A 26119-nucleotide genomic window follows, 5' to 3' on the forward strand; every position below is an offset into this window, starting at 1 on the left:
AAAACTCAAAAAGAGTGGTCCCCACCCCAAAATCACTGAGTAAGAACCCGCTCATCAAGTCCACAGACATTCTGGTTTGCTCAAAACAATCATTTGGGAACTGCACAGGAATGGGAGGACTCTGAGATCGTGGGGGAGGACTGACATGTAAATTATTTTGAATACTACTTGGAAAGCTGTTCACAGAAAAAACTCTTTGAAAATATATTGTCAATTTTAGGAAGGTATGCAGCAAGTTGTAGTCTTCTTTTATCTGCTGAGAAAGCAGACCTCCAAAGTAATCTACTTATAGTTTTTTAGCACTTTGAAAACTGTGCATACCTTGAGACCTAACTACCATGATCTACCTACCTATTCCTGGGAAATTATTAGGAAATTCGTTAATGTTTTTCACAGGCACTAATATGATTACTTAAAAGTGATCCTGCATTTATTATAGGACTAGTAAATTTACTGACAGCAATAGAGGTAAATGACTTATCTCTAAAAACAATGTTTTTTATTCACACAGAAGCATTCTGAAGAATCTGCCCATCTCAAGATTACTAAACAGGTGAATATAAGTCTAGACAAAAACAAATACCTGAAGTTCAAAAAACTGTTCTGCTTCCGTAAAGTTCACACATTTTGAAGAAATAAAATCCAGCCTTTCTGAGTTTATCAAACCTCCCAACAAGAAAGGGCTCGTTGTTGTAAGAACCCTGCCATTAGCAAGAACGTAAACACTGAGTAATCCCAGAGGGAATGAATAAAGTCATTGAAGAATCAAGTTTTTGACTAAGAGAATAAAACATAAAACTTCCTTCAGCATGACATAGTCCTTTCAGCACAAAGGCAGTTGTATAATACACTGAGTATGGATAAGTCACCTCTTTTATCGTGACATTTAACACTTTAGTGGAGCAAAAACTGAAGTGGTGTTCCTCTGTAACACAGGAGACAAAAGTCAGCAAAAGGGGGAAAAAAAGAAAAACTGTAAAACCACCATGAAAAACTGACAGCCTGAAAGCTTTCAAAATTCTGTCCCTTCTTGAGCTCACATCCTAGGCCTTCAGTCATGCTCTGTCTTCCAATCTGCCTTTCCATTCTGTGTCCGGAGCTTCTGGGAGAGGCTTGTGCTGTGACATGTCTCTACGTTCTTTCCTCCTTACAGTCTCACTGAGATCATATCACCTTTAAAAACTTCAGCTACTGTGAAGTGTGTAAACCTGGCGATTCACAGACCTGTACCCCTGGGGATAAAAATATATGTTTATAAAAAATTAAAAAATTAAAAAAAAAAAACTTCAGCTACTTTCTACCTACAGAAGGTTTGTATTTTCTTTCAAAAGCTTTTATTTCAGTTTAAGATCTCCTTTTTGTGGAACTTTAACAGGAAATTTCATTCCCATTTTTAGGTCTGACTAACCAAAGTCTACCATGTGGCAAACATGTACAAGGCGGCACCCAGGTTTCTGTAATGCATTAATCATTCTAATTTCCCTATTTTCTGCAAACCTGTCAAAATTATATATTGTAACACCCTGCCACTGAAAGTAATATATATTAGTCTTTTATGGGAAAAGGGTCATCCTAACTCTTAACTTGTGTTACTATTCTACGATAACATAAGCTTTCCTGAATGACTCAATCTTCACATGTAACAATTTTTTTAAACATACATCTATATCCTATGTTTCTTGCATAAATGATTAAAAACAGCTTACAGAGAAAAACACAAGAAGATACCACAAATTCTATGGTGCAAGTATAAAACTAGGATAAGGTCATAAGACAAAACGAAAAGCCAGGCCAGAAAGTGCAAACTACTTATAAGCATACTTAATGCCCTTATTTCAAAAATATAGGGCCAAGGGGCACCTGGGTGACTCAGTGGGTTAGGGCCTCTGCCTTCGGTTCAGGTCATGGTCCCAGGGTCCTGGGATCGAGCCCCACATCGAGCTCTCTGCTCAGCAGGGAGCCTGTGCTGCCTGCCTCTCTGCCTACTTGTGATCTCTCTGTCAAATAAATAAATAAAAAATATATATATATATATATATATAGATTTTATATATATGGCCAAAAGGTATTAAAGTGGCTATTGCCATAATACAAAATAATTTTGGATAAAAGTAATGTTTATCTTTCATACAACACCCATGTTAAGAGTATTCTCTCTAGACAGGTATGTGCTAAGGTGAGTGCTGTGAAGTATATAAACCTGGCAATTCACAGACCTGTACCCCTGTGGATAAAAATATATTATTTGTTTATAAAAAATAAAAATTTAAAAAAAGAGTATTCTCACTACACAAACAAATATAAAATAGACTACAAAAACACACGCATATACAAAACCACATGCACATACGCATGTATAATGGATATGTATGGATAGGTATGTATGCATTTATGTACAGATTTATAGTATGTATATGTTTATATATATGTGTATCTTATGTATATGTATGTATACATTATGCATGCATATGTATAGTATAGGCATACCTCATACAGATAGGTATGTATGTGGATATATATTATTTATTAACAGATATTAATATATTTTATATGTTACCACCCACACTGACAGCCAAACTAACAGAACATGAAAACTGTAGATAGGATTCTGAGAGAAAATTTGACAAATACAGTGTTATAAATGGCTGAAGATTAGCACAAGAAACTACCTAAGACTTCCACATTTCATCATGCTAACACTGAAATGTTCAACTACAAGGAACTACAAGGAATATGAAACAACATCAAAATACCTGGAAAAAACGTACTTAGAAATGGCCTTTGGAACACACCTGAGGGGACACTGATAAAAGTTAGCTAAGAGAAGAATGCATTAGTGCAGATACAAGAATAACAAATTCTGAACCAAAAATGTGATAATGGCTGAAAGGACAGATCTAATATCAATAGTCAATGTCCAAATCGGGATTTTTTTCAAAGTATGCAAATTTTATTTAAATTAACAGAGTTTATTTGGTTGTGTTGGCTCTCAATGGACACTCAATAATTATTTATCATATGGATACAGACCCAAGTTCTGGCTACCCAGGATCTAAACCCTTTTCCTGTGTTTGAGAAATTTTCCGTTTTAGGAATCATGAGAGAAAGAGAGGAGCAGAGACCATTTCCCAGAACAAAACAAAAAGACATCAGGTTTCCTTTTTGTCTCTTTCCTTTGCTCAAGAAATAAATGCCCACTACATATCTTGCCCCCACACATGACACTGGCTAATCAACTCACATTCTTCCCATAAGACCTGGTTTTCTCTGTTCCCAAATGCTGTCTACTATCTTTATTTGTGTATTTACTACAATTTGTTACAACTATGCACGTGTCTGTCTCTCACAATAAACAGTAGACTGCCTGAAGGCATGGTCTGTTTTTATCCATGTTTATACCTTCAATATCTAGTATAATGCTCAGCACATGAATGTTTGAGAAATGGTTAAATAATAAAGAAATGAAAGAGCTTTGAGAGCTGGAAGGTACCATCTGATACCACTGATTCAAATTCCTAGAGATATTTTCCATCCCAGGTTTGCACCTTTCCTTTCCTTTTCATTAATTTCTACAGACAAAGCTACCGCCTATAGCTTCCAATCAGGATTCCAAATCCTTGTAAAAATCCACATAGAATAGGACACGATGTCATAGCTTCTCCATGAACTAAACACACATCCTCCTGAGGTTTCCTAAAGGCCTTTCTCTGCTGAAAACAATCTGGAAAACAGGCATGCACTGAAAACAACCAACAAGGGATATATCATAAAGTTTCAAAAGCGTACGTTACTGCTTCTAGGTGTGACTCCTCCCTTCTAATGCTCCCATATGCCCTCAGCTTCAGCAGCTGGTTAAGTTGCCAGTTGGAATAACTTATAAAATAACAATAAACAACTGGGATTAATATATAACAATAACTACTATGTGGCAGGCAATGCAGTGAAGCCTTCAAAGGCATTATCTCACTCTTCTCAACAAGGAGATGATACAACTTAAACAGGAACACAGTCTGACAAGGGACAGTTGGGATTCAAGCCCCAGTGTGTCTCAACACACAGCCTGGGCAATTCATTATACTATGCTGGCACTATAAACTGAAAACAGGCACCCTGAAGCTGCAAATTCAAGATAAAGAAAACACCGAAGGATGTATGCTTCTCCTGGTGGGGAGGATGATCCTGATCATAGTAATACAACCACAAGGGAGTGTGTATGTGTGTCAGTGTGTACCCACATACTCTGGAAAACAAACTGTGAGTAATGGGATATAGTTCCAGACTGTTACCACAACAGTACTCACCCATATATATGACACCAATGTTTCCCACACTTTGCGTGGTTTTAGGTCCCTAATCCAGACTGAGAGAATATAGGGGGAGGCCTGGTCATCCATACTTTAACAAGGTTCTCCCCTACCCCAGGTGATTTTTTTCAGACAAGTCTGGGAACTAAATCATCTTAAAACTCCTCTTGTCTCTAATATATCTTTCATTTTCTTTCAAAATTATCCATATTCTGTTCTGGCAAAAAAGAAAGAAAGGAAAGGAAAAGAAAAGAAAAATCCACCATACTATCAGATAACTACGTATCAAGACCAAGACAAAGCTGACACACACACAATCATGCCTACTGCCTTAGACTCTCACTACAATACAGCAAACCTTTTCCCTCTTGTCCTGTACTGATTCTTATTGCTTAAATCTAGAGGAAAAGAACCCATTCAGGATTAGGGGAGGATGGAGACACATTTCACAGCAGCCTAACCCTGGAATACACTGTAAAATGATGAAGTTTAGAAAAGACTGCATTTGGTATCAGAGTTTTTTAATCAAAATCAAAACCACGTAAACTTTGTGATTTGAGATAGCTGATATTTGAAAGGACACTGAGCAACAGTTTTACTTCTCAAGTGAAAAAAGAGAGAGAGAGAGAGAGAAAGTAGAATGATGGCTGCCAGCAGTTTAGGAAAAGGGGAAGAGTTCTGCGGATGGATGTATTAACATACCAAATGGTAAATGTTATGTTATGCATTATTTTCCCACAGTTTTTCAGATGTTAAAAAATTTTTAGGGGCGCCTGGGTGGCTCAGTGGGTTAAAGCCTCTGCCTTCGGCTCGGGTCATGGTCCCAGAGTACTGGGATCGAGCCCCGCATGGGGCTCTCTGCTCTGCGGGAAGCCTGCTAACTCCTCTCTCTCTCCCTGCCTGCCTCTCTGCCTACTTGTGATCTCTGTCTATCAAATAAATAAATAAAATCTTTAAAAAAATTTTTTTTAGAAGACAATTTTTACATAGTTGAGAGAAAAGGCTCTACTGAGGTAGAAAAAAGTGACAGGGCTGTGATTCAGATGTCTGGTAATTAAGTCCTAACTTCCTCTCTGAACTGTGAACACACATCCAGAAGCCTATGTCTCAATTCCCTTCTACAAAAAGTGAAAATCAGGAATCAGAGAAAATCAGGAACTACAAGAATCACCTAGAATTCCAGTTATCCCTTAGGGAGTATCTCGAGGTGTGTGGGGGTGAAGGGAGGGCATCTGGGCTGCCATAGCCATGAGGTCTTAAGAAGCCACTTGATTTGCCCAAAGTCTCAAGAGAAGATTCATGTGAAAGTACTTGTGAAATAAATACACATACATGGGTGATTAAAAAGCATTCACTGGCATGTAAAGAACAATGTAATGAAAATGTCAGAAAAGGCCTCACTTGGTGCTCTAGTATGCTATTATAAGTAATTTTTTCCAGTCAACAAACTAGCAAGTTCATTCATTCACTCAATATTTAATAAGGATCTACTATGCGCTGGGAAGCGAGGCATTAAGAATTTAAACACTGTGTCTACGGAGAGCTCAGAATTCCAGAGGGAGTTCAAGAGTAAACCAGGAGAAAACCTGGCGGAAAGAGCACCCAGGCAGAGGGGAAAAGCGTGCATGTGCTCATGCCTGAAGGGTGTGTGAGAACAGGACCACTGCAGGGGAAGGGAACCCAGAGCAGGACACATGGTAAGAGACAGCTGGATGGATGAGGAGCCGAGACGATGCAGAAATCTCATGAACTTGTTTAAAGATGCTGAGTGTTCTTCTAGGAACTACGGAAAACCAGTGAAATGCATTAAGGAGGATTACAGGAAACTAAAAGATCAGATTTGAGGTGGAAGAAATCTCAAGGGGTGAAAGTATTCCCAGAGAATCCAGGTAGGGGAACCAGAGTGGCTTGCGAAAGAATGTGGCAGCGGCAGAGGGAAGTTCACAGGCCAGGTGCTATCTAGAAGGTCAAATCCACAGACCCGATGGGTGAGGGCACAAATGAGAGTCAACTCAGAGAGCACAGAAGGTCAGCAGGCAACCCTGAAAAACTCTCGACATGTACTGGCCTCATGGTTGAGTCTGCAGACGGAGCCGAGCGGAACAGCCATTGAGACAGGAAGGATACCAGGCCAGTGAAGGGTCATAAAAGCTGAAGAAAAAGAATAGGGTTTCAAGAAGAAAAGAATGGACAGTAGGGTCAAAGACTGAGAAGAAAAAGGAGGCCTGAGAAATGTCCACTGGATTTAGCCACACGGAAGTCATCCATGACCTCAGAAGATTTTGGGTGAATTATGGGGCCAGGGGCCACATTAGAGTTGGGTGAGGAATAAACACGGAGTGAAGAAATGAATATGGAAGTACAGACAACTCTTTTAAGAAGTCTGGCCTTTAAGGAAAGGAATGATGCGAGGCAGTAGATGGAAAAAAGCACAGAGTTAAGAGAGAAGCTTTGTTTGCTGTCTTATGAGCAAAGAGGCTTTGGGGTGCTTAAAATCGAAGGAGAAAGATTTGTGGAGACAGAACAGCTTAATGTAACAAGAAAGAAGGTGTCTGAGGCAATGGCACAGCTGGGATCCAGAGCACAGGAGGAAGGGTACAGGCCTTGGATGGGGGAGAGGGGATTCATTGCTTTATCAAACCAGAGCAAAAAAGGACCAGGAAAGATGCAAATGAAGGCAGCATGGTGTCTTTGGCAGCAAAAAGAAAGACATTTCACTAGCTGGCTTCAGTACTGCCTGAGAGCTGGAGTACAGATCACCCGTTGCCAGGGAGGGAGGAAAAGGCAGTGTGAGGGAGAGTAGGAGTGAGTTAACAGGAGTAGAAAAAGACTGCTGGTCGGAACCATTAGAAGCTGGTCATCATGGAGTCACAGTTGAAACGAATCTTTTCTGATTATATAACTAGTACATACTTGGCAGCATGCAAGAAACTGAAAGGGATTCTGTGGAAGTTAAAATAAAAAAAAAATAAAAAATAAAACAAAAAAAACTCCATTTACCTAGAAATCAGTCTTAGAACAACCTCTGTACTCCAGAACACCACGCACCTCCCCACACACCAAGCAAGAAGCCAGGTGTGTCACTCAACATTTGTTCTTCGATAGATCACCCAGTAACAATACGCATTAAAATGCCTCACTGATCCTATGACAGTAGAGCAGTTGCCATAACAAATTCCTGTAGATGACTGTCGGGATTAATCATGTTCAGGCTTAGCACGTTCTTACTGTTCTTATTGGTGCAAAAAGCCTCTCACCTTGGCCCCCTCCCCTCGGCGGGGAAAAAAAAGACCTGTAATATGGTCTTCGCCTCTCCCCAGCAAATAAATGTGAGCGTGTAAGAGATCCACCCACAGTTTCATAAATGGGTGTAGATATTCCTTTATGCTCATATTTGGGCACGTATTGTTGAAAGAAACAAAGCCAGGAAGGTAATTTTTCCTTTTCTCAAAACTAGATGCCTCAATTTATTTCAAATTTTCTTCCTACTTTTTTCTACAGAATGACTCTCTACCAACAAAACAGACAGCAAAGAATGAAAAATACCATGATACAGCAAGTTTCTAACATTGGAAATTAAAAGATCCCTAATGAATTACAAGTCTCAGTTTACAGAGAAAAATTAACACCATAACAGCCTCATACACTTTAACAAATACAGAGAACAGTACTGATACTGATAGACAAGTAATTGTTTCTATACCTACATTTTAGTGAACTTCAGTAAACCTTAGTCACTAGGGGATAAATATCTCCCCAAAAGGGGATAACAAAGAGATAGACCTCTCAAAGAAAAAGAGATGGATAGCAGACAGGTTGGCTGCTCCTGCAACATAAGGGAAATCTGAGTGTTAGAGAAGGGTAAGAGAATGCCGATGGGAGCCTGGAGAAAAAGCATATGTCAGGTTTCCAAGGAAAGGGAGTCTTCCATCAAAACCCAGTTCCTCTTGCACTGTATGGTCACGTGTCCTGTTCTGAGTGGGTCAGCAGCAGCACATAGGGAGGAAAGGAACCTGACATTTATTACACACGTCCTAAATCTCTGACACTGTGACAGGCATCTTCTCCTATGTTATGTGATATGTTCTGATATGTTATCTCAAGATACCCCTCACAGCTGGCATTCTAACTTCTTTTTTTTTTTTTTAAGATTTTATTTATTTATTTGACAGAGAGAAATCACAAGTAGACGGAGAGGCATGCAGAGAGAGAGAGAGAGGGAAGCAGGCTCCCTGCTGAGCAGAGAGCCCGATGCGGGACTTGATCCCAGGACCCCAAGATCATGACCTGAGCCGAAGGCAGCGGCTTAACCCACTGTGCCACCCAGGTGCCCCTGGCATTCTAACTTCTTAAATAATCATATCACTCTGAAATCTGCCAACTTATTTGATCATTTTCCCTCTAAATTCCTAAGACATACATGCTTGGACTAATAGCTCACACACCAAATAAACAGAAACACAAGTCTGCCATTTTAGCTCTGGCACATAGCTGAAAATCTAAAAGAAATAAAATAAAATAAAAACAATTTAATGCTTAAAAGCTTAAAAAATTATGAATAAGATGATAAATGTTAAAAGAACAGAAAAAAATGAATGGGATTTAGATCTGCTAGACTGCAATTGAAAAAGAAAGGGAATGTTTCTCAAAGGCATCATGGAGGTGAAACAGTACAAAAGGAGTAGTTTCAATGCTGTTCTTCTCACAGATAATTCAGATATGGGTCTTAAAATTTTAAATGTATTATCCTTTGACCTAGAAATTCTACTTCTAGGACCTTATTAAAACAACACATTCACACATCTACACAAAGAAACATCAAAGCCCAATACTTTTTAATAGCAAAGAACATAATGTCCATCAATACGATGCTATTAAATAAATTATGTTACAGCCATACATTAGAATACACTGCAGTATTTTAAAAGAATAAGGGAAACCCATTTCTGCTCGTATGGAAAGATATCCAAAATAAATTAAGGAGAAAGAAAAATGCAAAATAACATATATGCCATTATCTCAAATGTGTTTTAGAGAAGATTATAGCAATGCTCAAGATTAGGTACTTATGTAAGTCATACCTCAGCAGAGTTGACCCTTCCCTCCCACCACCACACACAAAAAAAGTGATTATATATGCACAGAAAATTTCTGGAAGAATATCAAAGAAGCTGAACAGCTGCCTCTAGGGAATGGGACTGGGAATCTGGGGAAAGAAATCATATTTCAATGCATACCCTTTTATTTTATTTGAATTTTTTATTATGTTAATGTACTATATTTTCTGTTAGTTGCTTTTTTTTTTAATCACAGATACAACAAAAAGAAGGGCTGTGGCAAGGAATATTTATTGTAGAAATTGCTATAAAATGTACCAGTCTTACACAGTGAGCTCTGAGAATTCAACTGTTTTGAGTTTCTTTGATAAGTTAATAAGCAATTTTATTTTGCCTCACAAAGTGAAATACTTGCGATTGTTCAAAAAATTAGCAACTTTCAGGGCTCTGTGTCTATGCCTAGCCTATGGTCACACACAAAGCACCGCCCATACCTGTGTGGTGTTTGCACAAAGACATACACACCCTCGTACCTCAGGGTTCTGCAGCCTAAGGGCAGACCTGGTTCTGAAGGAAAAAAAAATATCACCTCATCACAACTAATCCAACTTCCTATGGGAACATTTCAGGCCCTAAAGGGCCTCCTCCCAGTATTAAACCAGTCCAATCCAGTTTAGCTTGTAAGGTTTGACTGAATCCAAGCCTGTGGCTGAATCATAGGCCTCCAGGTCAGACTATTAAACAAGACTCCCACCAGGGCCTTAAGTTGAATCTTCCCAATTACAGCATTTTGAAACATTTCCTGTAACAAAATATGATGGCCCCAATAAATTCTAATTCAAAATGCAAACAATGAACAAAATCACTGCTATCCAACTACAATCAGACAGGTGAAAAATATCTGGATGCCTAATTAGAAAGTATTTAAATGGTGTGCTCCTGATACCATCTATTTCAAAGAAGTTGAGTCTTACCTCAGTGATATACTTAAAACTTGCTTGTGAAAAGGCAGCCAGAGGTCTCAAAAGGAAATTTACATGAATGAACAGCAGCATAATTTAAAAACAAGACTAGGACTAACAGATACTAGCAAGAAGAAACAGTCTCTCTGCAAAACACATCCCCCCACCCCCACACACACGCATTTCAGTCCTGACATACTTAGCATCTTTCTCTACCACACCTCAGGCTCGCCTGGCTCTACCACACATTTTGCACTGTTCTTTCTGGCCTGTGGGCCCACGTTCGTGTTCATGCCTGCTCAGGCAGACGTGTTTTCACAGTGAGCGATGCTGTTTTGGAATTTGGCTTTCATCAGTGTTCTAGGGCAGCTATCTGCGTGCAGTGACTGATAAATTAAGACATGCTGGGGGCTGAATTTCAAGCTAGAAGTCAGAGCTTTGTTTCTTTCAAAAAAAAAAAAAAAAAGGAAAAAAATCAATTGTAGTATGATACTTGAGCACTCTCTTAGATCAGAACACAGAAAAATCAGTTGAACCCTCTGTTTGGAACACCTGCTGTGAAGAATGTGTGCTACTGATGGGAATTTAAGTCCTCTATATCCAGACTCTACCAGAGTGATTAATCCATGAGAGCTTAGAATCCCGTGGCTGTGGATTCTCAGTTAATTCTACTTCTCTTGTTTTTAAGCTACTTAGTCATCGAATGCTTTTGTGACATCCTTTTGATTCAAGTCCATCAAATCCAGTCTTCCTTATTATTCTTTTCAATGGAAATTAAGGTTAGGGTCAAGAGTGAGGCTTATTTACCCAAGATCTCTTACCAGTTGTGGTTTTCAGTGGAAAGATTTTAATATGCTTTAAAGAAATGTAAACTATACAAACAAGTACAAACTAGTACAGCTATATGGCAGTTTAATTATTTGAATTCTTTGCATTAAAAACGGAACATAACAGACAGACGTTCCTAGAAGGAATTAGGAACAGCTTCCTAAGACAGAATTAATAGAAAACCACAGTTTTTGCATCATTAACCTATATATTTATTTTTAATTAAAGTATAGTTGACATACAATGTTATATTAGTTTCAGACATACAACATACTGATTCTACAATTCTATATATTACACCATCCTCACAATAAGCACAGTTATCTTCTGAATCATTGATCTATTTAAATAGATCGAATAGGGGTGTCTGGATGGCTCAGTCAGTTAAGTGTCCAACACAGTTTAAGCTCAGGTCATGATCTCAGGGTCATGTGACTGAGTCCTGCATTGGGCTCTGAGCTGAGCATGGAGCCTGCTTATGATTTCTCTCCTCTCCCTATGCCCATCCCCTCACTTGCAAACGCTCCCTCGTTCTCTCTCAAAAAAACAAAACAACAACAACAAAAAAAAACTATAGAACTATCCTTCGTAATCTCTTCCACTAAATCATACTACTTTATCATTCTTATTAGCCATTGCATAATCCATGCTCTTCAATTCCTTAGGATAATATGACACACCAAAACTATAGAACAGTTCACTTGTGGTTTTGCTCTTACTTATGCTAAGTGTTTTCATGTTCTCTTATTATCTCAGTACTTTATGAGCTGTTGCAACGCTACTTTCATTGATGGCTAATTCCAAGTTATGCAATTAAATGTTGGTTCTCATTAATTTCCTTCTTTTTTACTTCACATTAGTAAAGTACTGCTTACTGTTATAAACGAATATTCTCTCCACTTCAAAAGTCACATTCTTATATGGGAGCACTAATAAAAATATATGCTGGACATATACTTTTGACAGTATTTATAGTAACACAAAATCTGAAGGATGTTCTCTGTTTCCACTTTAGATCAATATTTCTAAATCTTCAGAAGATAATATACATAAAAATCTGACGAGAACACTTATTAAAAACGGTATTGGTTTATTTTTCAATGATAAACAGTATCCATTTTCCTTCTAATCTCCAGAGAAATCTTTCATATTCTCTCCAGGACATGCAAACTTGCTCCCTCAGGAGACCCACATCCCTCCTTCCAGCCGCCACAACAACAATCTGAAGGTTCTTTCCTGCTAAGCCTTCACATCCTCTTAAGCTCCTTATTGACCAAGTATTCCATACATCAAACCTGGTATTTCAGTAGAAACCAAACACAAATTCCACCTCAGATAATTTTTATTACATAAGTCAAATTGAACTCATATAAGAAAGTCTTTTTATCCAAAAACTATATCCAAAACTCAATTAAGTGGAAATGTTCCTACAGCAAATCCAAATACATCACAAAATTTGTGGAAATAATTATTAACTAAAAACAACTATAAATTAGACACTACTGTATTTGTGATTACTATTGTCCAATATCCAAAAATTTGCTTATAGGGATTTTACAATTGTTTATAACTTTCTCAATTCCCTTTAGTATGTTAAGGCATTCAACAGTGAAAATTATGTGTAGTTCAACCCTATCCATTTAATTCTTACACATGCGAGAAGAAAAAACTCGATTTTTTTCTAAGTAAAAAGAAAAGTCTGAGGACCTTAGCTCAAAATATGGTTCCACACATGAAAGATTTCTTCCAGTGAAAAAGGCCACTGTCTTCTAAAAAGAATTTAACTGATTTAGTATCACTTAAATCCACCAAATTACAAGTTCAAAACAAATAACATTGACGAGATCCAAATTCTCTCCTAAAGCAATATAAGCTCTAAATCATTAAACTTTCCTAGGAAATTTTACCATCTCTGACAGATAGTGACTTATTTAAATACTTAAGAGAAAAACACATAGCATGCGTATACTAATTTGTACTTCTACTCCTTCACAAGTATTGAAGAGACAATGTCTTGAGACCATTGTTTTGTTTGTTTGTTTGTTTGTTTAAATTCTAGTAACACAAGATTAACTTGATTTCAATAGTCTTTTTAAAATTTTTTTAATTTTTTTTTATTTTTAAAGATTTTATTTATTTATCTGACAGAGATCACAAGTAGGCAGAGAGAAAGAGGAAGCAGGCTCCCTGCTAAGCAGAGAGCCTGATGCGGAGTTAAATCCTAGGACCCCGGGATCATGACTGGAGCCGAAGGCAGGGGCTTTAACCCACTAAGCCACCCAGGTGCCCCGAAACCATTGTTTTTAAAAGTCAATTATTTTAGAAGAATAGCTGGCTTCTAAATGCTTTGTTTCTACTTAAAACATTTCAAAGAGAGAAGAGCACACCCTCAAAGATCCATCATGACATAAATCCTTCAGGTATAACAATCCAGATATTTTTATTCAAAGGCCAAGAAGATCTTATCATCCTGGGTATACAATGTGCCCAACTACACAGGCCTTCCTATGGCCTCCTGTTTTAAGTCACTTGAGAAGTACATTGTGATCACTGAAATGTCTATAACTACTAAACCCTCTTGGCATTGTGTTACTCAAGGAGATCGGATACTTTATTTTCAGCATGTGTAGGCAAGTTGATTCTGTCTTTTCCTTTTAATCAGGCAGACTGTACCTACCTCTACTGAAATGTTGTTTCATAAAGGAAGCAGACTAGTGGGTGTTTTAAAGGGGGATTGCCATGTGGATGCTTGGGATATCTGTTACAGTGTTACCAATGTTGAAATTTCCAAAATAAAAATGAGAAAAAGAGAAGAAGGGGAGAGAAAAGGGGAATGAATGGAAAAACAGAAAGAAAAGGGAGAGAGACAAGGAGAACGGGATTTTAAATCATGCAGACCTGGATTAAAACCTCAGCTCTACAATGTATTAGCAGCATAACCTCGGCAAACCCAAGGTTCCTCCTCTGTGAAAGTGGGATAACAACAGTCCCTGTTTTGTTGGATTGCTGGGAGACCTGAATGAAGTAAGATATGGAAAGCAATGAACAGAATGCCTCACATATAGACAGGTAACAAAATAGTAACTACTCTATATAATTATTGTTTTTATCAAATTAGTTTGTTAGTTTAATGAGTTATAGCTTCAGCTTACTCCATCTAGGAAGACAGTTCTTTGACAACATGATGTAATCTTTGCAAAACTAAGAAAAGTAACTAAGAAAAGATCAAGAAATACACTGTTTTCAGTAAATATTTTATGGGGATCTAGCTCCTTATAAGACAATAAAAGCAAGGAGTCAAAAACCAGAGGCCCCAGGTCTGAATCTCAAAGCTGACTCTTGCTGGCTATGTAGCTAAAAGCAAGTTTTACCCCGTGCCTCAGTTTTTGTCTGTCAACTGATAATATTCCTATAGGAATGTTGTGAGGACTAAATAAGTTAATGCATGTAAAAACTGCATAGGATAGCGTCTGACACTTAGTAAGTGCTATGTCAGTATTAACTGGGATTTAGTTGTTAATAATTCTCAGCAGATGGGGTGCCTGGCTGGCTCAGTCAGAAGAGCACCGACTTCTGATCTTGGGGTTGTGAGTTTGAGCCCCATGTTGGGTGTAGAGATGAATAAATAAAACAAATAAACTTAAAAATATAATAACAATTCTTACCAGAAAACTTTTAACCACCCCAAAGTTGGCCACTTCTGAACCCTGCTACTCACTAGAGTAATGAGCCTAGGAGACTATAATTTGGATATGTGTGAGCTCTAAATGAGAACCACACCCTCACCCCACCATTCATCAGTCCTCTGCATGCACAACTGTGCTCATCCACCTGAAGATTCTGTATTATCAGACCTTATTGTCTTCCAAGTTACCAGCAAAATCCAAAGGGAATGTTATAGCTATGAGAGTCTGTGTGTGCCCATAAGCTTAGAGTGATGATCTCGTAGCAGTGGAAATGTGATGTTTCTACTTAGGCCTGGTCTGTATTTTCTAACTTTCTGCCATGCACATGTATTGCTTCTGAAATAATAAAAGGTTATTTTGAAATTTGGAATCAAAAGAAACACTTCTCATATTTGTCTAAGGAAAAAGCCCCCTCCCAATTTCATACCTGTATTTATGAATGATGGCATTAAATAGTTTTCCATCTCTCCAGCAGGTAGTGAAATTCTCACACCGTATTCCAGCATAACCCTCTGTTGCCTGCTGTGTCCACAAGAGCAATCTCTCCTTAGCAGACATGTCCTCTGACTCTCCGGTAACATGGATATCAGATATCTAAACATAATAGAAAGTATTAAAACATTAGGAGGAAAGCTAGCTCAGACAGAGAACTACTATGCGCCAAGAACTTTGCCAAGTGTTATTTTACTTGATCCTCATAATTCTCACAGGAAAGCTAAGTATATTTTTCCCATTTTACATATAGGAAAACTGAGTTTCAAAGAGGTTCACAGATAGAAAATTAGGACTTAACCCACACACCTAGTTTTTTTAATATGCCAAAATGTCACAGCATTGAAAATCCTAATTTTCAGTGAGCCCTCTTTATTAACCAGATCTGTTAAAATAACTCAACCAAGTGTTTTTTCTAAGTTCAAGATCAAAAATAAAAACTACGGATTACTCTAGATTACCACCTCCAGAGGAGGATTTGATCCAACAGGTATTCTGTGTAAAGACCAAAAATGTCCCCAATTTACTACATAACATGACAATTTGATCTTAACTCTCTTTAACTTTCTCACAAGTCCTTGCTCAGCTTACTCAACAAGAAATCTGTATTAACTGACTTTTCCCTATACTTTATTTGTTTTCATTAAATTTTCTAAATGTTTCTTCTACTAAATAAAACAGGTCTTCAGTTCACATGATTTACATTTTCTCAAGAACCTCTCTAATAAGGGTCCTACTTAATCTGCTGATAATGACATTAAGGCACAGAGTGACTCTACCAGGGGTCACATGGTGATTCCAAAGCTGGGATTAACACCAACAAACAACTGTTCCCTCCATCAGTGCAGGAGGCAAAAGCCAAGGGATCAAGGAGACAGGCAGGAAGCCAGGATTAGGATGAGTAAATAAGGAATTGGAAGCAATACGTAGGGAGTCACAAATCATTTTGTAACAGGAAAAACATCAGTAAAGTCATGAGGTTGGCTTCTAGTCCTGGCCACTAGTCTCATAGCTTTGAATAATTCATTTCATGTCCATGAGTCAACTTCCTCATCTATAAACTGAGGAGGTAGGAAGAGAAGCAGATTATGTTTAAAACTTTTTTCAGTCTAAAGTCCTCCTCAGAGACTGTAAATATAAACCCCGAAGTCAGAGGTCAAAACAGGCAGAGTTAAGCAACTGAAAGTAGAAAATTTTAAAAACCCAGACTGAAGAAAGCCTTTTAATGCGCAGCAGTGCTTGACTCAAATAGGAAGCCCTTTATCCTTCCCAGCTGCCACGAGAGCCAGAGGCATGGCCAACCCGGGACCCTGGGCAGGCTGTGGCAGTCAAAGCCCACACCAGGCCTGGCAGCTCCTAAGAGCTGTTTGTGGGGGCCACACACACCCTTTCTCTGCTATTCAGCACAGACCGCTATGCCCCGTGGTGCTCTCTCCCAGCCACAATCTGAGACATGCTCCTTGACAGATCATTGGAAAGTAGAGCGCAGCATCTCAACTTATTTTTTTTTAAGATTTTTATTTATTTATTTGAGAGAGAGAGTGTGCATGAGTTGGGGGGGGGGGGGGGACAGAGGCAGAGGGAGAAGCAGACTCCCCCACTGAGCAGGAAGCCTGACATGGGGCTCAATCCCAGGACCTGGAGATCATGACCTGAGCTGAATACGCAGATTCTTCACCCACTGAGCCACCCAGGCATCCCCACAATGTCACAATGTAATCATCTTTCCTGAGAATCTGTGCTAATCTCCACAGCATGATAAGAACTATGCATATACATGAACACATTATATAGGATATACATACAGGAAAAATTCCTTTTTCTTTTTTAATGTGGAAAAAGAGACCAGAAAAGTCACAATATTCTTTCACCTAACTTCTAACAGATACTCTAAAATTAGGCTAGAGAAGTTAAGCTCCGTCGGTTAAGCTTCCAGCTCGTGATTATGTTCAGGTCATGATCTCAGCATCCTGAGATCAAGCCCCACCTCAGCTCTGCATTCTGCACAGAGTCTGCTTGGGATGCTCTCTCTCCCTCTTCCTCCGCCCCTCCCCCCAACTTGTACACTCTCTCTCATCTTCTAAGTAGATTAATAAATAAGATCTTTAAAAATCAATAAATAAAATAAAATTATGCTAGAGAGCCTCTCTAGCACATCCCGGGAGTTAAAACCCCATCTCCACTATTGATGTTCCAGCTCCTCAACTGCTTTAAGACCATTCTCTCACTTGTAAAATAATGATGGTAATTGTTATTACACTGTGTTGTGAGAATTTGAACACAAACCCAGCATAACGTCAGCGATTTTATTATTGTGGTTTTTATTATTCGTTTTGACAAAGGGGGAAGCAAAACTTTGGTTTTATTATTTTCCCAATTCTCCTACTATAAAGGGAAGTAAAAAACAAAGTTTTTAAATTTGCTGCCTCAAATAAATAAAAATGTATAAAAACAAGGGTTCAGAAAAACGAATCTAGGAAACGGTGAATGAGAAAGTTGAACCTCCAGGTAAAATCTGACAACAGTTTCCTCTTAGCCTTTACGAATTGTAAGATGAACTGCTTCTGGAAACCCTTACACCACAGGAGCTACATGGGTGGTAATTACAACTATATAAAGAAAAAAGGAGGTAGCTAAAGAGAGCGGGGACTATTTTCCATGGGTCAAGAACCCCGCCAGTCTAGTCACTGAATTACCTATTCACAAGGGAAGTCAGTAAATTTCAAGGACAAAGTAAGTTTAACAGGTTCAAGCACAGCACAGCATTTTACCCAAGGAAGGATATTAAAGCAAGGGGGAGTTTAGAGGATGAAAACAGTCTAAATATCAACCAGGAGAAAGGAATAGAGTCTTATTAAATAAGGTTCCAATGGATGAATTTCAGATTATTATTCCCACACACACTATTTCAGACTGTTACACGTGTATACACTACTTAAAAACCTGTGATTTTCAAATGTTACAAACCAAACTTTAACATATCAAAGACTGCTAACCCACTGACTTGTTTTCAGCTTTTCCTGCTATTTCCAATTACTTGAGTATTATTCCTACAGGGAAACTCATGGTGTTTTTTTAAAGGTTCTGTTACCACTAACCACTACCTCTGAGTATATCAAACTTTTCATGATACTGTGCAACCAAAACCAAAATGAAAAATAAGTTAAACTCTAAAAATTAAGTCTGTAGTCATCACAGATCACCCCTGATTTAAAATCTGTGCATTCAGCAAATCAGCCCGAATCCTCCGTCAATGACAGGTCAGGTCTGATTCCAGGAGGTAACTGAGTTTCCTTCCTTCAAATCCTGGCAGCACTACAGAGATCAGAGAAGGTGTGCATTCACGCTGCCTGGGCTCAGATTCCAACCCCAACAGTTAACAGAATTATGACCAAGAGCCATTTGCATCATCACTCTAAAATCCTTTTTCCTCATTTCTACCTCCTTGAGTGGTTCTACAGATTCCATAAAATAAATCCACATCAAACATTTCGCACAGCGCCCGGCATGTAGAAAACACTATAAATGTTAGCTTCTCCCACCGTAATTTTATTAGCCGTGCTTGCCACTTAATGTTTCTTCCCAACAATCTGTCAGCTAGCCCCAAAAACAAACAAAATCATTTCTCTCTGCGCTCCTTCGGGTAACTCGAAGCCCTCATGCCTCACCTCCAGGTCATTGCTGGCTTCCACCCAACTGCAGGCTCTTCCTGTCGCTGTGCCATCCATGCCTGTATTTCAACCCTGCCTCATCTCTCCTGACCCGGCTTGACACCATTGTCAAGATTTTCAGAAATGTCTATTCTGTGGTAAACAAAGTCTCTGACCTCTTCAGGACCTTACACTGCTTCTACCATTTTACTAAACCAGGTCTGCCCCTTTTGCCCCAGGTCAAGTCCCACCCACCCCCTGGCCCCTGTAGACAGGTGAAGTGTATTCTAACTCTCCTAGTGATGCACAATCAACAGTCTTCCAACCACGACCCACGTGTCCCAACAATCCATTTTTATACTACAGGCCACTCTTGTACTACCACTTTCTTCTCCTTTAAAATGTTCCCTGCATGGTTACCCACCCCCTACCCCCAGAAAGATCTGACACGCAGCTCAGCCTGTACCCATCTCCCTCATAGACCACCTTCTCTCCACATCTGCTGCTACATTCTTGATCTCAGTGCCTTACGCCAGAACTAGCCCACGTCAGACCTTTAAGTTTTGAGAATGAGTTCCTGTTCTTCTTCTAACTTTCATTCTCTACCCCCAAGTAAACCATTTATCTGGCTTCATCAACATCTCACATGCCTTGACCTGTCCAGTTGTGTCCCACTCCGTGAGCCCTTTTCGATCTTCACTTCCTTCTCTATCTGGCCTGTACGACATGATCCACCAAGAAAATAGCAACATGAGTAAGAACTCCCTCCCTTCCCTGCCCTGCTACACACAAACTTGGCTTCCATATGACCTGCTTTTCTCCTATGCTCAGAATCCTTCCACCTCCTGCCTCCTGGGAGTCTCACTCTATCAATCATTCCTTCCTCGTCTGGGTCTTTGCTCTTAGTACTTAAAATACCCAAATCTCTTCTATAAAAATAAACAAAGCTTCATAAACTCAATTCCCTCTTTACTTATCACTGTATCTCTCTCTGCCCAGTAAAGCAACTGAAAAAAAAACTGTTATTTTTTGTCAGAGGCAGGCCCCTGGCCAGGGCGGCCTCCGCCATTAAGATGGCGCCTGGCTGGTTGCCAGGTTAGGATTGCCTCGTGAGACTAAGCAGAACGCCCAAAGAGGAAGTAAACAGCATTGGTTGCTAGGGAAGTTGTTCGTTTAGGTGCACAGCCTGATTCGCCCCCTCCTGTACCCTGCTCGCTGATTGGTCATGTAAGCGTATATAAGTGTGTAGACTTGCGGAAATAAAGAGAGAGAAGATACGTCTGAACTGGGGCTTCTTATTGTCCTTGCGGGTCGAGGGCGATAAATGGCGTCGAAACCCGGGAACTAAATAAAGGAATCTCGCAAGGTAATCCGCAGGAAAGCGGGAACATTAGCCACATTCAAAAGTGGGAATTCCGCGGTAAAGCGGGGAGTAAAAAGGCCACGTTCAAAAGTGGGAATTCCGTGGTAAAGCAGGGAGTAAAGGTCGACTGAAGTATATGCGTGTAAAAAGTTAATGTGTTAGTGTCTTTAACATCCGCGTCTGTTGTCTGTGTGTTCATAATGAGATCTGAAGTATCTAAAGTGCGGTTGGAAGGGTCTTTAGAAGACCTGCTGAAAGCCAATGGAACTTCACTAAAAGCAAAAACTGCTTGGGCCTTTTTGAATACAGTGGAAAAGGCGGCTCCATGGTTCCTAGATGAAGGCTTGCTAAACATACCTCAGTGGGACCACCTGTGATCCACGGTTTGGCCCCTGTGAAACCTATTAATGCCTCGGGGCCATATCAACCTTTTAAGTTGTCCAAGTGCACCAATAACAATTCAAGGCAGTGGGGATTTACAGGGTCAGCTGTCTAAGGTAATACAAGGACCAAATGAAGCATATGCTGATTTTGTAGCAAGGCTGATGCAAACAGCTGGTCGAATATTTGGGGAGGTAGAGACAGCCATGCCATTGGTAAAACAGCTGGCTTATGAGCAAGCTAATAAATGGTGTAAAGAAGCCATCAGACCGTGGAAAAGCAAAGACTTGAGTACATATATTAAAGTTTGCAGGGGTATCAACAACAACAGTGTTATTCAAGGGCAGGTTATGGCTGCAGCTATCACTCAAGGTTTACAAGGATTACAGGGAGCTCAACAATATAAATATAGGGGTACTCCTGGAGTTTGCTATTACTGCAAGGAGCCAGGACACCTTAAGTGTGAGTGCCCCGAGAGAAAGGTGTCTTATCAAGAGCCTATAAAACCAGGTATCTGCCCAAGATGTGGGAAGGGTGCCCACTGGGCATATGAATGTCACTCAATAAGGGATATACAAGGAAACTCTCTGCCTCCAAGAGGGTCAAAAAACGGTAAGGGGGGCCCCACACCCCAGGGCCCTCAAATGTATGGGGTGCTCCAACAGGTGGCTCGCTCGCATTATCCGCCGACGAGCCAAGGCAAGCCACAACAGGAAGGTGGCATCCGTGCCACCACCAGACTCCTATTGACTCCAGAGATGGGGACCCAGGTAGTCGAATCAGATTTTAAGGGCCCATTACCTGAGGACACCGTGGGCCTCTTGCTAGGACGGAGCTCCACGGCGTTATCAGGACTCATTGTTCACCCCGGAGGTATAGATGCTGATTATAAAGGAACGGTGAAAATCCTGGTATCCTCCCCACGTGGAATTACAGCTATTAGTCCAGGTGATAAGATAGCTCAAATCCTGGTATTGCCTAGTTGTCACAAGCTTTTTGGATGCCATGAGGTTATGCGGGGACAAAAGGGGTTCGGTTCATCTTGAGCTCCTCTAGCATGCGTCACGCTAGGCATGGAAAATAGACCCCTTTACTCTCTTTGGATAAGAGACAAGAAATTCATGGGCTTATTGGACACTGGAGCAGACTGCAGTAAACGGGTAAATCAGCTGCAGACAGACATGCAAGTGATGCTGCTTCTCCCCCTAAGCCTTTAGTACTTTGGAACGACATCCTCACAGGAAAGTGGAATGGACCAGATCCAGTGTTAATATGGAGTAGGGGGTTTGTATGTGTTTTTCCACAGGAAAAGGAGGCTCCAATTTGGATCCCAGAGTGGCTGGTGCGTGCAGCCTTGCCTCCAAACACCAGTCATGATGCTGAAGATGCTGATGATAACTCTGGGGATGCTACACCTCCTGCGGCAGACTCAAGCCAGAGAGCTGTGAGCAGTGGTTAAAGCATGGCCATATCCTTTACCAGTGACTAACTCTTCTCTCATATTCCCTCCTCTCCCTTTGATGCATGGCAGGTCTGTAACTTGCTAGGAGCATGTACTGATAACTCATCAATGTCCATGTTAAATGGTGGCAAATTCCTCAACTGTTCTTATAAACAAAATGACTCTAGTACCTTTGAGACAACAGTTAATGTGTCTTGTCCCAATATATTACTTATCAGCCCACCCCCATATGCGTCTCACCACCATTCCTTTTCCTCGTAACAAATGCTAGCGAGCTGTATGATACGTTGAATTGCACTAAGAATTGCTACCTTTCCCAGTGCTGGAATGTCACGGCCTTCAAGCTGGCTGTGATTATGTCTATCCCTACCCATGTTCCTATCCCAGTTTCCATTCCAGAGGACAAGTTACCGGTGATGCTATCCAGAAAGAAGAGAGATTTTGGTATCACAGCCGCCGTTGTGACAGTATTGGCTATATCTACAGCAGCTGCCATGGCAGCAGCAGTCTCGCTTGCTGCAACTATACCCACTGCGGAAGCTGTGAACACCCTTGCAGAAGGAATGGCGGCTGCCCTTCAAACACAGACTCAGATCAATGCACATCTGCAAGCAGGAATCCTGATAGTCAACCAGAGAGTGGATTCGGTTCAAGAACAAGTGGACATATTGGGGGCCCTATTGGGACTGGGATGTATAGCACCCTTCCCGGCAATTTGTGTACAGAATGTCTCCCGAGAGCTCTCCCAATACTTGCGGGGGAATTGGTCCGCAGAATTCCAAAACTATACTCAGCACCTGCTACTAAGCCTAACAAGGATAAATAACACCAGAGTTGAGCTTGCAACCCTCCCAGAGATAATCAAAACATTGCAAGATGTGTTAACCTTTACGAAACAATAGGCTAGCGTAATTGGTCTGATGACAATCCTCATAGTGGGCTTGATTCTACACCTAGGCAACAGCAAGCCACAGTGCAGGCCTTGTTAACCATCAAGGCTGGAACATCCCCCAAGTGTGGCTAAGTATGCTGGATCGGTAGTCAACGACGGGTAAGATTGGTGGGGGAAATATACCAACCTAAGACAGGACGCAGATCATTGATATCTGCCGTCTGATGACGGGTAAGGATATTCCCCGCCACAGACAACCTATGACAGGCACGATCCCTGCCATAAAAGAAAAAAGGGGGAGATGTCGGAGGCAGGCCCCTGGCCAGGGCGGCCTCCGCCATTAAAAGATGGCGCCTGGCTAGTTGCCAGGTTAGGATTGCCTCGTGAGACTAAGCGGAACGCCCAAAGAGGAAGTAAACAGCATTGGTTGCTAGCAAAGTTGTTCGTTTAGGTGCACAGCCTGATTCGCTCCCTCCTGTACCCTGCTCTTTGATTGGTCATGTAAACCTATATAAGTGTGTAGACTTGTGGAAATAAAGAGAGAGAAGATACGTCTGAACTGGGGCTTCGTGTCATCCTTGCGGGTCGAGGGCGATAAATTTTTTTATGTTTTTTTTTTTAATTGATTTTGTTTTTGTATTTTTTACCTTTATTATCTTTACCTGTCAACCTGTTGTGATTTGGCTTCCATCCCAATCACTCTTCTAAAAGTAGCAGTGACCAGACAAGAAAGCGAGGGAGGTTCCTGTTCATGACATGATTTTCTCAATGAAAAAAGGAAATCAGACAGTGAAATGTAACAGAGGAAGTAGTGCTCAACTGCTCACACTACTAACAAGTAGCAGTAAAATCTGGACTTGAATCTGCCTGGCTCCACTGTGCTTTATCCTACAACCTCTTCAAACTCAATACAGAGAAAAATTAATCACTCTTCCTCCAACCTGTTCTTGCTTCTGTGTTTGTAGCTCGGAAGATGGCCCCATCAGTTACCCCACTTACAGTGTCTTACTCAGTCACTGCTCGGCACATAATAGACAGTAAATGCCCCACGAACTATGTCTTTGTGACTGAGTTTGGCACCTGTGGAATCTGAATTATTTCACTCAGGCAACCACAATATGCTAGATCATTCTGCTTCATCATATATTTCTTCATCATAAACTTCAAGGTCCCGCACAGGAACGAGAGGCTTAATTACAAACTCCAGCCAGCAACACTGAGGCACCCATAAAAATGTCACTTGGCCAAGTAGGTTTTTGTCTGCTTACTAACTGACATAAGAGAAATGACACATTTCACAACATTTTTCAAAAAACTTATTTTGGCACAACCTAAATCAACCTAAAAACAACCTAAATCTAGTATTCTCTAAGTTCAAGAAAAATGTGATGAGATGCGGTCAAAATGTTTGAATTAAAATGTCTTTATATTTCAAGTCCAAATGAACGCCAAGGTCAATCTCACAGTAACTTTTAAGACACAGTTATGATAGGTCATTAGAATGGTACTGGGCTCAGCAAAGCTTCCACCTTCTTCTAGAACTGAGTCTCACTATTGGGATTCTCAAGTTCCTATGAACTGTCATGTCTGGTCTGCATCTGAGGATCTATTTTACTTACAATTGAAATGATTGTTTTGGATTATTTAATTTTTCAACGAAGCAACTTCATTGACCTTTTTTCTGGTATATCCGCTTTAAATGTGAAATTTCAGTAAAGAGTTTATCACAGATTCTGCTTAAATTTATTTTTAGTATTAGCAGATAGAATTGGCTCAATTCCCACATGAAAATGGTACTGAATTGGTTGATGTCAATTAATAGAAAAAACCCAATCTTCATACATTTTTTTGCTAACTATACATACATTGTATAGGCCAAATCCTTATTTCACTTGAACTGCACAGGAAATGTTATTTCCTTCCCATAAAGCCCAGAAGGTAGTGGTGTCCCTACCGGACTAGAGCAAGAAAGGGCAATTTGCCTTTGACCATCATTCTATTTACATATTTTCCTCTTCCAAGATAGTTCAAATCAAAATTAGAAAGAGGAATCTACAAGAATTTTATGTGAAGTGCAAGTGTTTTCCAGAGCCCTGACAAAAGCTGGTTTACATAGAACAGTTCCAGGTTTAACAATATGTAACAATAAGGCATGCTCAAAAACTGCACGGTCACATTATTAGAAAGTGGGTTCTCCAACAGGGATTCTAAAAGCATTGTTCCTACTGGAAATAGAACAAATGCTCAGAAAAATCTAACCATTAAGGTAAGAAGTCCTCAAACTCATTTGAATTAGGAAAATGGCTGCAGGCCGTATATTTTAGCAAAATTATTTTGAGCCATGTAGGGCATTATAAAAAAAAAAAAAAAAAAAAAAAAGAATCCAGATGCCAAGTATATGAAATCATTTTCATAGTTCAGGATCCAGAGTCTTGAGAATAAAAAAAGTCACCATTTCTGTCTTATCTTTTCACTCTACAAAAGCAAGATCAAAACCTAAATTAAAAAACAAACAAACAAACAAAAAGACCAAAAACCTCAGCCTAAAAAAAAAAAAAGGCTATCAAAAAAACAAAGCTCTCCTACTTTTTCCTACCTTCACGTCTCTTTTACCATGTTACCTCTGCCCTCAGACACAACACTGATACTTCACTACATAATTTCCCTTCTCCCTCTCGGCAGAGCAGAGACAACATACGATAATCAGAACATAATAATCAGAACCAACAGAAGGTGTTGGCAGCTATAGGGGAGTCTCTGGAGGGAGATGGTAAAGAGGTCCAGGTGGAGGAAATTCAAACACAAGAAATCAAGACTAACCCAAATGCACAGAGTCCGAACTGTGGTCGAACCAGGCATGTGCCTGCTCGGGGATGAGCTTCATAGTGCCCATCAGACCCAACGCCTCACAGAGCACCATGAGGCAATGTGAACCACAGACTCAAGAAACAGCTCAGAAGACACAATAAACACCTGAAAACAGACGGTTTCTGCTTCTGCGATCTAGGAGCCAAAGAAACCAGAGCTAGAACCCTCAAAAAT

The 26119-nt window shown here is 40.0% G+C and overlaps 1 protein-coding gene across 22 annotated transcripts in view; it reads right to left on the reverse strand.

Annotated features, from left to right (window-relative positions):
• Positions 1-26119, reverse strand: part of DST (dystonin) — a 469784-nt gene that overhangs the window by 178064 nt on the left and 265601 nt on the right. For all 22 annotated transcript variants that reach the window (XM_059178308.1, XM_059178298.1, XM_059178319.1 and 19 more), the window contains one exon: positions 15265-15431. In XM_059178308.1, the coding sequence (XP_059034291.1) occupies positions 15265-15431 (167 nt within the window). The remainder of the gene's footprint in view (positions 1-15264; positions 15432-26119) is intronic.

Source organism: Mustela lutreola, chromosome 6, assembly GCF_030435805.1.
Source record: "Mustela lutreola isolate mMusLut2 chromosome 6, mMusLut2.pri, whole genome shotgun sequence".
NCBI classification, from domain to species: Eukaryota; Metazoa; Chordata; class Mammalia; order Carnivora; family Mustelidae; genus Mustela; species Mustela lutreola.